Source organism: Cetorhinus maximus, chromosome 34 (genome assembly GCF_964194155.1).
Source record: "Cetorhinus maximus chromosome 34, sCetMax3.hap1.1, whole genome shotgun sequence".
NCBI classification, from domain to species: Eukaryota; Metazoa; Chordata; class Chondrichthyes; order Lamniformes; family Cetorhinidae; genus Cetorhinus; species Cetorhinus maximus.
The window spans coordinates 3,480,327-3,493,103 of NC_135912.1; the positions used below are offsets into that span (position 1 = coordinate 3,480,327).

At 49.3% G+C, this 12,777-nt stretch overlaps 1 protein-coding gene across 1 annotated transcript in view; it reads left to right on the forward strand.

The window, feature by feature from the left end:
* LOC144671709 (calpain-5-like) overlaps nt 1–12,777 on the forward strand; it is a 28,594-nt gene that overhangs the window by 13,205 nt on the left and 2,612 nt on the right. Inside the window, exons 4-8 of the mRNA XM_078533724.1 lie at nt 142–350; nt 2,578–2,770; nt 7,673–7,866; nt 9,617–9,694; nt 11,386–11,581. Coding sequence (XP_078389850.1) covers nt 142–350; nt 2,578–2,770; nt 7,673–7,866; nt 9,617–9,694; nt 11,386–11,581 — 870 coding nt within the window. The remainder of the gene's footprint in view (nt 1–141; nt 351–2,577; nt 2,771–7,672; nt 7,867–9,616; nt 9,695–11,385; nt 11,582–12,777) is intronic.

Here is a 12,777-nt window from a genome sequence, read left to right on the forward strand (position 1 = left end):
GACGTCGGGGATCTGGGAATTAACGGGAATTGGGGCTCTGCCCCATGCCTCTCCGTGAGGCAGTGGCTCACTCACTCACTCGCGCCATTTTGCCGAGAGGAGGTTCCCCGCCAAGTTGACGTTTGGTCTTGGTCTCTCCAGGTTATCCCGGACCATAAGGAGCAGGAATGGGATCCGAGAAAGCCAGAAAACTACGCCGGGATCTTCCACTTCCGTTTCTGCCGCTTCGGCCGCTGGCTCAATGTGGTGATCGATGACCGCCTGCCCACCGTGAACGGCAGCCTCATCTTCTGCCACTCCGACCACAGCCGGGAGTTCTGGTGCTCCTTGCTGGAGAAAGCCTACGCCAAGTAAGCCGGCTCTTCAAAAGCAGAAGGGGGAAGGGGCCCCCACCTTCCCCACGTGGGATTGGCCTCGGGGTCCTGACCAATTAGGTTGAGCTTTGGGAGGAGGTCCCTGGCAACAGTGGATAGAGGAGTCTCAGTAGATGTCGTCTGTACGGACTGCCAGAAGGCATTGGATAAGGTTCCACATGAGAGATTATTGGCAAAAATTGGAGCATGAGCAAGTGGAGTTTGGAAAATGCTGGAAGGCCGTAGAGATTAGGGATAAATTTGTTGATTGGAAAAAAGTGGTGCTCCAGCAATCTGTCCTTTTTACCATATTTGTCACTGATTTATCAGGGCAAAGCAGCCTGCTTGATTCCACCGCCCCTCCATTCACCCCCTCCATCACCAACGCGCAGTAGCAGCAGTGTGTGTACTATCTACAAGATTCACTGCAGCAACTCACCAAGGCTCCTTGGGCAGCCCCTTCCAAACCCATGACGTCTGCCATCTAGAAGGACAAGGGCAGCAGACACATGGGGAACACCACCACCTGGAAGTTCCCCTCCAAGTCACTCACCATCCTGACTTGGAAATATATCAACCGTCCCTCCATTGTCGCTGGGTCAAAATCCTGGAACTCCCTCCCTAACAGCACGATGGGTGTACCTACACCACACGGACTGCAGCGGTTCAAGAAGGCGGCTCACCACCACCTTCTCAAGGGGCAATTAGGGATGGACAATAAATGCTGGCCTAGCCAGCAATGCCCATATTCCAAGATTAAGTAAAAAAATAAAATGACTTGGATGAAGGTACAGAGTATTGTTCAGCTGAGTTTACCAGTGACCCTGAGTTAGGAGGGACAGGGAGTTAGTGGACTGGGAGTAGTAAGTTTCTAAGGCTCATAGCCAGATTAAGTGGATGGGGCAAGAACCACAAGGCTCCAGGTTCAACACTTGCCCCTGGGTTTGAGGACAAAATCAAGGTTGAGACTCCAGTGCAGTACTGAGAGAGTGCTACACTGTCAGAACTACCATCTTTCAGATGAGACATAAAGCCCAGGCCCCATCTGCCTACTCGGGTGGACATGAGAGATCCAATGGCACCTTGAAGAAGAGCAGGGGAGTTCTGACTGGTGTCCTGGCCGAGGTTTATTCCCCCAACCAACATCATTAAAGACAGATGATCTGGTCATTGTCACATTGCTGTTTAGTCGGTTGGTGGTACAGAACTTGAGCTTTGCTGAAAAAAGAGACATGTCGAAGCTTTTTGTTTCGCACTCATCAGGGCACTTCACAAGAATACCAATATAAGGGGGAAAACAACAATTTATACTGCATGTGAAGAGAGTGCTGATTGGTTGGCAAGTGTACTCTGATTGGTAGACGCGCTGCCATGGAGAATGTACCAGTGATGGTGGCTGACAGTTAACGGCCAAGCATTGTTTGAAATTTAAACCAGGCAGCTTGACCCCGATTGGTTAAGGCATTGCCCTGAGGAATGAGTCAGCGAATGGCTGGCACTTATTTTGCTTAGCCGAAACAGGCGAAATGTTCTTTCTGTCAGCAAAGAACAGGGCCCTGTGTATTAATCCAGAATCACACATGCAGCCCTTAAGAATGAATTCAGATCAGGGACTCAAAACTATGCCCTCTCACGGGCTAAATGGCTCAACTCTACATGGGACACACTGGGGGCAATTTCCCTTTCAAATAAAATGGAGTTTCCTTTCCTCTAGAAAAGAGAAGGCTGAGGGGGTGACCTAACAGAGACCTTTAAAACTATCAAAGGGGTTCGATAGGGTAGAGGTGGAGAAGGTGTTTCCACTTGAGGGGTAGGCCAGAACTAGGGGCCATCAATGTAATACGGTCACTAATAAATCCAGTCGTGAATTCAGGTGAAACATCTTTACCCAGAGAGCGGCGAGAATGTGGAACTCACCCCGACAGGGAGTGGTTGGGGTGAATAGTGTAGATACGTTTAAGGGGAAGCTGGGCAAACACATGAGGGAGAGAGGAATAGACGGATGTGCTGATGGGGTTGAGATGAAGAGGGCTGGGGGGTGGGGTGGGGTGGGAGGAGGCTCGTGTGGAGCTTAAACACCAGCACGGAGCCGATGGGCCGAATGACCTGCTTCTGCGCCGTAAATCCGATCGGGTCGCTAAGCGTTGAGAAACCGCAGTGGTGGAAGGGTTGAGTGGGGCCACTCCAGCGCTTGTACTGACCGTGTGCCTTGCCCCTGTGTCAGGCTGAATGGCTGTTACGAAGCCCTGGAAGGGGGCAACACGGCCGATGCCTTGGTGGATTTCACCGGGGGGATCTCTGAGCCGGTGGCCCTGGCCAAGGAGAACTACAGCACCGACCTTGAGAAGAGGAAGAAGCTCTACCAGAACCTCCTGAAAGCTCATTCCAGAAGGTCGTTGATCAGCTGCTCCATTCGGGTAATGGCAAAGCTCCTCCTGTGCTACTCTCATCCTCTTCATCAAAAGGTGGGTGGGTGGGGGTGTGGGGGGGGGGGTGGTTCGAGCCCCAATCCAGACACTCGAGTCCCCTTAACCCAAGCCTAGCCTCCCAGTGTCAGCACCGAGGGAGCGCCGCACCGATGAGGACATTGAACTGAGGCCCCCAACAGTCTCGAGTGGATGTAAAAGATCCTGCGGCCACTATTTCGAAGGAGAGTGGGGTGGGTTCCCCCCCACCCCCCCCCCGGCCGGTTGCCCTGGGCCCGTTGTTTATCCCTCGACCAACCGCACTCAGAGCAGATGATCTGGTCCGTGATCACTTTGCCGTTTGTGGGATCGCGCTGTGCACAATTGCAACGGCGTCTGCGCTTCGCAGAGGGTTCCGTTGGCTGTGAGGCACTTTGGGATGTCCCGAGGCTGTGACAGGGGCGATACGTAAACGTGAGCCCTTCCACTCCCCGTGAGCGGGTTTCGAGAAGTCTTCCTATCAACGAATCGGATTCAAGGCTATTGGAGCCCCACCAAGGGAATGTTGGAGATAGGAGGGGCTAGAAGGGCCAAAGGTTCTGCCTGAAACTCTCCACCGCCTTCTCTCCACTTTTAAGACATTCCTTCAACCCACGACTTCTTTGACTGGGTTTTTGGTCACCTGATCCCTGTCCCTAATATCTCCTTATTTGGCTCGAGTGTCCGATGTGGCTCTGGTGAAGCACCTTGGGATGATTTGCCATCTTAAAGGCCCTATATAAATGCAAGTTGTTGTTGAGTTACAGCGCCCTTTTGAATCACCAGCGTTCAATCCATGTCCTTGCCATGATTGGTCGGTTAGAGTGTGTGTTGTGAGCAAGTGCACTGACCACACCCTCTCCTCCCCATGTTTCACACGAACATACGAAATAGGAGTGGAACATAGGAACAGGAGAAGGCCATTCAGCCCATCGAGCCTGCTCCTCCATTCAATACGATCATGGCTGATTGAACACTTCAATGCCTTTTCCCCACACTATCCCCATAACCCTTTATGTTATTGTTAATCAGGAATCTATCAATCTCTACCTTAAACACACTCAATGACTGAGCTCCCACGACCCTCTGGGATAGAGAATTCCAAAGATTCACAACCCCCTGAGTCAAAGAAATATCTCCTCGGTCCTAAGTGGCTTCCCCCTTATTTTGAAATTGTATCCCCTGGTTCTAGACTCCCCAACCAGGGAAGACATCTTACCTGCATCTACCCTGTCTATTCCTTGAAGTATTTTATAGGTTTCAATGAGATCACCTTTCATTCTTCGAAACTCTAGAGAATACAGGCCCAGTTTCCCCAATCTCTCTTCATAAGTCAGTCCGGCCATCCCGGTAACAAGTCTGGTGAAGCTTCGTTGCACTCCCTCTATAGCAATAATATCCTCTCTGAGGTAAGGGGACCAAAACTGCACAGAGTACTCCAGGTGCGGTCTAACCAAGCTTCTACACAATTGAAGCAAGACTTCGCTACTCCTGTACTCCAATCCTCTTGCGATAAAGGTTAATATTCCATTAGCCTCCCTAATTACTTGCTGCATCTGCATGTTCACTTTCAGTGACTTAGGGACAAGGACAACCAGGTCCCTTTGAACATATACACTTTCTAATCTCTCACCATTTAGAAAATACCCTGCATATCTGTTCCATCTGCCAAAGTGGATAACCTCACATTTTTCCACGTTATTTCCATCTGCCACGTTCTTGCCCACTCACTAAGTCTGTCCAAATCCTCCTGTAGCCGCTTTTCATCTTCCTCCCAACACACATTCCTGTCTAGCTTTGTATCGTCCGCGAGCTTGGAAATATTACATTTGGTCCCCACATCCAAATCATTGATGTATATTGTGAATAGCTGGGGCCCAAGTACTGGGCCCAAGTGGGGTGACATTAGCTACCTTCCAATCTTCAGGAACCATTCCAGAATCTACAGAATTTTGGAAAATGATCATCAATGTATCCACTATCTCCAAAGCAACCTCTTTCAACTTTCTTACTAATACTAATTTCCTTCAACTCCCCGTTCTCCCTAGTCCCTTGGATCTCTAAACCTGGGGAATTTCCTGTATCTTCCTCAGTGAAAACAGACACAAAGTTATCATTTAGCTTCTCTGCCGTTTCTCTATTCCCCATTGTGAATTCTCCCGAAGTAGGCTATTCAGCCCCACTCTGCCATTCAGTAAGATCATGATGATCTGTTTGTGTTTCAAGTTCCACATCCCCACTTACCCCCGATAACCTTCGATTCCCTTCCCTAACAAGAATCCATCTACCTCTGCCTTAAAAATATTCAGTGACCCCACCTCCAATGCCTTCTGAGACAGAGAGTTCCAAAGTCGCACGACCCTCTGAGAGAAAAAAATTCTCCTCATCTCTGTCCTAAAAGGGTGACCCCTAATTTTAAACCAGTGCCCCCTAGTTCTGGACTCACCCACAAGAGGAAACATCCTTTCCACGTCCACCTTGTCAAGGCCGTACAGGATCTTGTAAACTTCAATCAAATCACCCCTCACTCTTCTAAACTCCACTGGAAACAAGCCCAGTCTATCCAACCTTGGCTCATAAGACAACCCACTCATTCCAGGAATCAATCTAGTAAACCTCCTCTGAACCGCCTCCAATGCAGTTATATCTTTCCTTAAATAAGGAGACCCAAACTGCACACAGTATTCGAGGTGCAGTCTCACCAATGCCCTGTATAACTGAAGCATAACATCCTTACTTGTTCAATTTCTCTCACAATAAAGGATAGCATTTCATTAGGCTTCTTAATTACTTGCTGCACCCGCATATTAGCTTTTTGTGATTCATGCACGAGAACACTAGATCCCTTTGCAGCTTGGAATGCTGTAGTTTTTCTCCGTTTAAGTAATACTCTGCTTCTTTGTTCTTACTGCCAAAATGAACAAATTCACATTATACTCCATCTGCCAGATTTTTGCCCACTCACTCAATTTATGTATATCCACCTCCCGCTTCCTCATGTCCTCTTCACAACATACTTTCCTTACCTAACTTTGTGTCGCCTGCAAATTTAGCTACCACGCCTTCGCTCCCCCCTAACAATGATGTAAATTGCAAAAAGTTGAGGCCCCGGCAGAGACCCCTGCGGGACTCCCCTCGTCACATCCTGCCCGTCAGAGACCCATTTATGCATACTCTCTGTTTTCTGACAGCCAGCAAATCTTCTATCTGTGCTAATATGTTACCCCATACACCATGGGCTTTTATTTTCCACAATAACCTTTGATGTGGTCCCCCCTCAAATGCCTTCTGGAAACCCAAGTACAGCACATCTACAGGCTCCCCTTTATCCTTTAGGTGCTTGTTACTCCTTCAAAGAACTTCAATAAATTGGTTAAACATGATTTCCCTTTCACAAAACAATGCTGACTCTTCTCGATTACCTTGAGTTTTTCGAAGAGCCCAGCTAAAGCCTCCTTAATGGTCGACTCGAACACCTTCCCCACAACAGATGTCAAGCTGTCTGGCCTATAATTGCCTGTTTTCTGCCTCCCTCCCTTTCTTGAATAGAGGGGTTATATTCGCTACTTTGCAGCCTGATGGAACCTTTCCAGAATCTAGGGAAAATTAGCACCAGCGCATCGACTACATCATTAACCACCTTTTTTAAGACCCGAGGATGAAGTCCTTCTGGACCTGGAGACTTGTCAGCCCACAGCTCCATCAGTTTACTCAGTACCACTGCCCTCGTGATTGTAATTTCACCAAGTTCCTCTCTCCCTCTCCACCTCCTTATTTACAGCTATCACTGGAAAGGTTTTGTATCCTCTATAGTGAAGACAGAAGCAAAATATTTATTCATTGCATCTGCCATTTCCTTACTATCTACTATTAACTCCTCACTGTCACTCTCTAGAGGACCAACACTCACTTGACCTACTCTTTTCCTGTTTAAACACCTGAAGAAGCTCATTTCTAACCAGCTTCCTCTCATGCTATAATTTCTTCCTCCTAATTAACCTTTTAGTCATTCTCTGCCATTCTTTGTATTCTGACCAATCACCTGACCCGCCACTCCTCTTTCCACAATTATATGCTTTTCCCTTAAGCTTGATGCTTTCCTTAACTTCTTTAATTAACCACGGAAAATGGGCCCTCCCTTTAGAATTTTTCTGTATAGTAAGAATATACTCATTCCGTGTATTCTGAAATATCCCCTTAAATATCTGCCATGGCTGCTCTATTGATCTATCCCCTAGCTAGTATCCCAGCTTACTTCAGCTGGCTGAGTTTTCATCCCCACATATTTGCCCTTATTTAAGTTTAAGATACTAGTCTTAAACCCACTCTTCTCCCTTTCGTACTGGATGTAAATTTCAATCGTATTGTGTCCGCTGCTACCTAGGGGTGCCTTTTACTCTGAGGTCATTAATTAATCCTGTCACGTCACACAATACCAAGTCTAACATAACCCGCTCTCTGGCTGGTTCCAGAACATGCTGCTCTAAGAAACTATCTCGCAAACATTCTATGAACTCCTCATCCAGGCTACTACTGCCAATCTGATTTTTCCTATTTATACGTAGATTAAAATCGCCCATGATTATTGCCGTCCCTTTATCACAAGTAGCCAATATTTCTCCTTGTACACTTTGTCCTACATTGTGATTACTGTTGGGGCCTGTAGACCATTCCCACTGGTGATTTTTTTCCCCCCCTACTATCCCTCATCTCCACCCAAACCGATTCTACACCCTGATCTCCTGAACCAAGGTCATCTCTGACCATTGCACCAATACCATCCTTGATTAACAGTGCTACCCCTCCACCTTTACCTAGCTCCCTATTCTCCTTGAATGTCAGACGGCCATCAATTTTGTTTTGTATTTGATACAGCCTGAGTCTGGCGATCAGCTAGAGGCCCAGATGGGCTGCGGTTTGGTAAAAGGTCATGCCTACGGTGTCACGGATGTGCGCAAGGTACGGATCGGTGAGGGCCTTCTGTCCTACTTTAAGAAGGAGAAACTGTACATGATCCGAATGCGGAACCCATGGGGCAGCACAGAATGGAAAGGCCCATGGAGTGATGGGTAAGTATTAAGGTTGGGAGGGACCATTAATCAGGGTGAGGGGTGTTTATTTGGGTCAGGATCCCCGTCATCAAACACTCCCAGGGCAGGTACAGCACGGGGTTAGATACAGAGTAAAGCTCCCTCTACACTGTCCCCATCAAACACTCCCAGGACAGGTACAGCACGGGGTTAGATACAGAGTAAAGCTCCCTCTACACTGTCCCCATCAAACACTCCCAGGACAGGTACAGCACGGGGTTAGATACAGAGTAAAGCTCCCTCTACACTATCCCCATCAAACACTCCCAGGGCAGGGACAGCACGGGGTTAGATACAGAGTAAAGCTCCCTCTACACTGTCCCCATCAAACACTCCCAGGGCAGGGACAGCACGGGGTTAGATACAGAGAAAAGCTCCCTCTACACTGTCCCCATCAAACACTCCCAGGGCAGTGACAGCACGGGGTTAGATACAGAGTAAAGCTCCCTCTACACTGTCCCCATCAATTCCCAGGGCAGAGAAGTTAGGCACAGAGTTTTCTGCTCCTTGGTAACTGGGAATGACGCTGAAGCCGCCTGGATCCAATCAAAAGCCAGGCTAAAGAGTTGAAAGGTCACAGTTTTGGTTATGGCACCAGTTTGAATTGAGTCCAGTGATGGGTTGAAGCCAACCCAGCGATCGGGCAAGGGATGGTCCCACCTTGAACCGAGGAAGGCCAATCTTAGTCAAACCTGATCTTTGACCTCAATTTCTCTTGAAAATTTTGGGGTGGGAAAATAAGTCCGGGGCGATGGTGGCGCCATGGTAATGTCACTGGAGCATAAATCTGCAGGCCCAGGCTACTGCTGTGGGGACACAGGCTCCAATCTCACCACGGGGAGGTGGGCGTCGCTGGCTAGGCCAGCATTTATTGCCCCATCCCTAATTGCCCTTGTTCCGAGGGCGCTTAAGAGTCAACCGTATCCCTGTGGGTCTGGAGCCGCATGTAGGCCAAACCAGCAGATTTCCTTCCCTAAAGGACATTAGTGAACCAGATGGTCATCATCAGAGTATTAATTCCAGATTATTTTTTACTGAATTCAGATTTCGCCACTGGCACCTGGTGGATTCGAACCCAGGTCCCTCAGAGCATGACATTGGGTATCTGGAATACTCGTCCAGTGACTATACCACCTATGCCACCCATTTCAATTCAATTAATAAAAAAATCTGGAATTGAAAGCGAGTCTCAGATATGGTGACCATGGCAACTATCATCGATTGTTGTAAAAACCCCATCTGGTTCGCTAATGCCCCCTTTAGGGAAGGAAATCTGCCATCCTTACCCGGTCTGGGCCTACATGTGACTCCAGACCCACAGCCATGCGGTCGACTCTTAGCTGCCCCTCTGAAATGGCCGAGCAAGCCCACTCAGTTCAAGGGCAATTAGGGATGGGCAAAAAAATACTGGCCTTGCCAGCGATGCCCATATCCTACGTAGGAAGGATAAAGAGATTTCACTGCCCTCACCGCGCTCTTATTTCTGATCGCAATGTGTTTGGGGGAGGGGGGCGCTGTCGCGTGTGGATGGGGTTCGGAGTCTCTCTCAGATCTGGGGTCTGTGAGGGGATGAGATGGTGGGCAATGTGAGGGGCGGAAGAGGGTGGTGACTGGCACCAGCCTGCAGGGGCCCTGCCCCTCAGGAACGGAGTGGGGGGGGAGCCATATTTGAGATGAGGCGCCTTGACTCGGGCCTGTGTCTGATCTCATTGTCCTGTTGTAAGTGTAGGTCTGAAGAGTGGAATAACGTCAGCAAAATGGAGAGAGAGAAAATGGGGGTGACGGTCCAGGATGATGGAGAGTTCTGGTAAGATTTTATAAATTTCAATAAATACCCTGCCCCATCTCTACTCTCTCCCAACAACCCTCTGAAATCTCTGCGATCCTCCTGTTCCAGCCTCTTGAGAATCCCCCGATTTTAATCGGCCCACCTTCGGCCGCTGTGCCTTCAGCTGCCTGGGCCGCAAGCTCTGGAATTCCCTCCCTAACCCTCTCCGCCTCTCTCTCTCTCCTTAAAACTGACCCCTGTGACCAAGCTTTGGGTCACCTGTCCCAATACCTTCCTTGATGTTCAATGGCATCACCATCACTGAATCCCCCACTATCAACATCCTGGGGTTACCGTTGACCAGAAACTGAACTGGACCAGCCATATAAATACTGCGGCTACAAGAGCAGGTCAGAGGCTGGGAATCCTGTGACGAGTAACTCACCTCCCAACACCCCAAAGCCTGTCCACCATCTACAAGGCACAAGTCAGGAGTGTGATGGAATATTCCCCACTTGCCTGGATGAGTGCAGCTCCCACAACACTCAAGAAGCTCAACACCATCCAGGACAAAGCAGCCCCACTTGATTGGCACCCCATCCACAAACATTCACTCCCTCCACCACCGATGCACAGTAGCAGCAGTGTGTGTACCATCTACAAGATGCACTGCAGGAACTCACCAAGGCTCCTTAGACAGCACCTTCCAAACCCACGACCTCTACCATCTAGAAGGAAAAGGGCAGCAGATAGATGGGAACACCACCACCTGGAAGTTCCCCTCCAAGTCACTCACCATCCTGACTTGGAAATATATCGGCCGTTCCTTCACTGTTGCTGGGTCAAAATCCTGGAACTCCCTCCCTAACAGCACGGTGGGTGTACCTACACCACATGAACTTAAAAAAAAAGAAATGTGGCTCGGTGTGTAATTTTGCCCTATTTCGTTCCTGTGAAGCATGTTTTTAAAAATTCATTCACAGGGATGTGGGCGTCGCTGGCTGGGCCCAGCATTTATTGCCCATGTCTAGTTGCCCTTGAGAAGGTGGTGTTGAGCTGCCTTCTTGAATCGCTGCAGTCCCTGTGGTGTAGGTACACCCACAGTGCTGTTAGGGAGGGAGTTCCAGGATTTTGACCCAGCGACAGTGAAGGAACGGCCGATATATTTCCAAGCCAGGATGGTGAGCGATTTGGAGGGGAACTTCCAGGTGGTGGTGTTCCCCATGTGTCTGCTGCCCTTGTCTTTCTAGATGGTAGCGGTCGTAGATTTGGAAAGTGCTGTCTAAGGAGGCTTGGTGAGTTCCTGCACCTTGAGAGCATTAAAGGAGCTATATAAACGCAAGTTGTTGTGCAAGCGTGTCCTTCACGGGTGACTCCTTTCAGTGTAGCGAGATTACACAGTGCTCCTGATGTCCAATAGGAAAGTAGCATTATGCGCCGGGGTGGAATTGGAGGAGATTGAAAATGATGAGCCATTCCAATGTTGCGTCTAATTGTTCCCAACCCACCTGAGAGGGGGCCGTAAAATTGTCTATTCCTATTCCTCTCCCTCTCTCTCAAGTGCTTAACTAGCTTCCCCTTGAGAGTGTAGGGAAGGAGAAAGTGACTGAAGGGTGGTGTTGGATGCAGAGTGAGAGGAGATTTGTGAGCAGCACTGGGACCAGTTCACGTTTGAGTTCGATGATGCGGCGAATTAACTCTGGTCCTTCCCTCCCTCCCTTGTGACCCAGGATGAATTTCGAGGATTTCTCCGCCTACTTCACTGACATGGTGGTCTGCCGGCAGATCAACACCTCCCTGCTCAGCTTCCACAAGACCTGGGTGGAGGCCACGAAGTTCGGAGAGTGGGCCGTCTGCACCCACCCGCTTCAGAACCGGAGTGGCGGCTGCATCAACAACCACGACACCTTCCTCCAGAACCCGCAGGTGCGTGCCACTTAACCGCGCTCCTCGAGCCCCCCCCACTTCACCTCTCGCACCCGCTGACCTACGTTAGACTCTCGGCCTGGCATCGCCTCAATCTTCAAAACCCCCATCCTTGTTCTCAAATCCCTCCATGGTCCTCCTCCCCGTCTCTGGAACCTCCTCCAGCCCCACAACCCTCCGAGATCTCCGGCCTCTTGAGCATCCCCCGATTCCCGTCGCTCCACCGTTGGCGGCCGTGCCTTCAGCTGCCTGGGGGCCCTAAGCTCTGGAATTCCTCCTAACCTCCGCTCTCGAATGGTCCTTAAAACTGACCTCCTTGACCAAATGTTAGGTCAAACCGTCCCTCATATTTCTTCACGTGGCTCAATCTTTGTTTCATGTGGAGCGCCTGGGGATGTATGTCAAAGGCGGTACACAGGAACGCCTCGGCAATAGGAGGAGGTCCTTCGGCCCCTCAAGCCTGTTCCATCACTCAATGAGATTCTGGCTTACCTGTGACCTCACTCCATCTTTGCCTTTGACCCGTATTCCTTAGCATCGTTGGATAACAAAAGCCTATCAGTCTCAGATTTCAAATTACCTATTGATCCATAAGACCATAAGACATAGGAGCAGAAATTAGGCCATTCGGCCCATCGAGTCTGCTCCGCCATTCAATCATGGCTGATAAGTTTCTCAACCCCATTCTCCCGCCTTCTCCCCGTAACCTTTGATCCCCTTACCAATCAAGAACCTATCTATCTCACTCTTAAATACACTCAATGACCTGGCCTCCACAGCCTTCTGTGGCAATGAATTCCATAGATCCACCACTCTCTGGCTAAAGAAGTTTCCCCTCATCTCTGTTCTAAAAGGTCTTTCCCTTTACTCTGAGGCTGTGCCCTCAGGTCCTAGTCTTTCCCACTAATGGAAACATCTTCCCCACGTCCACTCTATCCAGGCCTTTCAGTATTCTGTAAGTTTCAATCAGATCCCCCCTCATCCTTCTAAACTCCATCGTGTATAGACCCAGAGTCCTCAAACGTTTCTCCAGAATCCAGAATCAATGGCCAATCGCAGAGAAGAAACTCCAAACATCCCCCACCCTCTGTGTGGAGAAGTGTTTCCTCGTTTCACTGCGGAGAGGCCTGGCTCTATGTTTTTGACTCTTTCCCCTAGAGTCCAGAGTCAGCAGAAATAGTTTCTCTCTCTCTCTC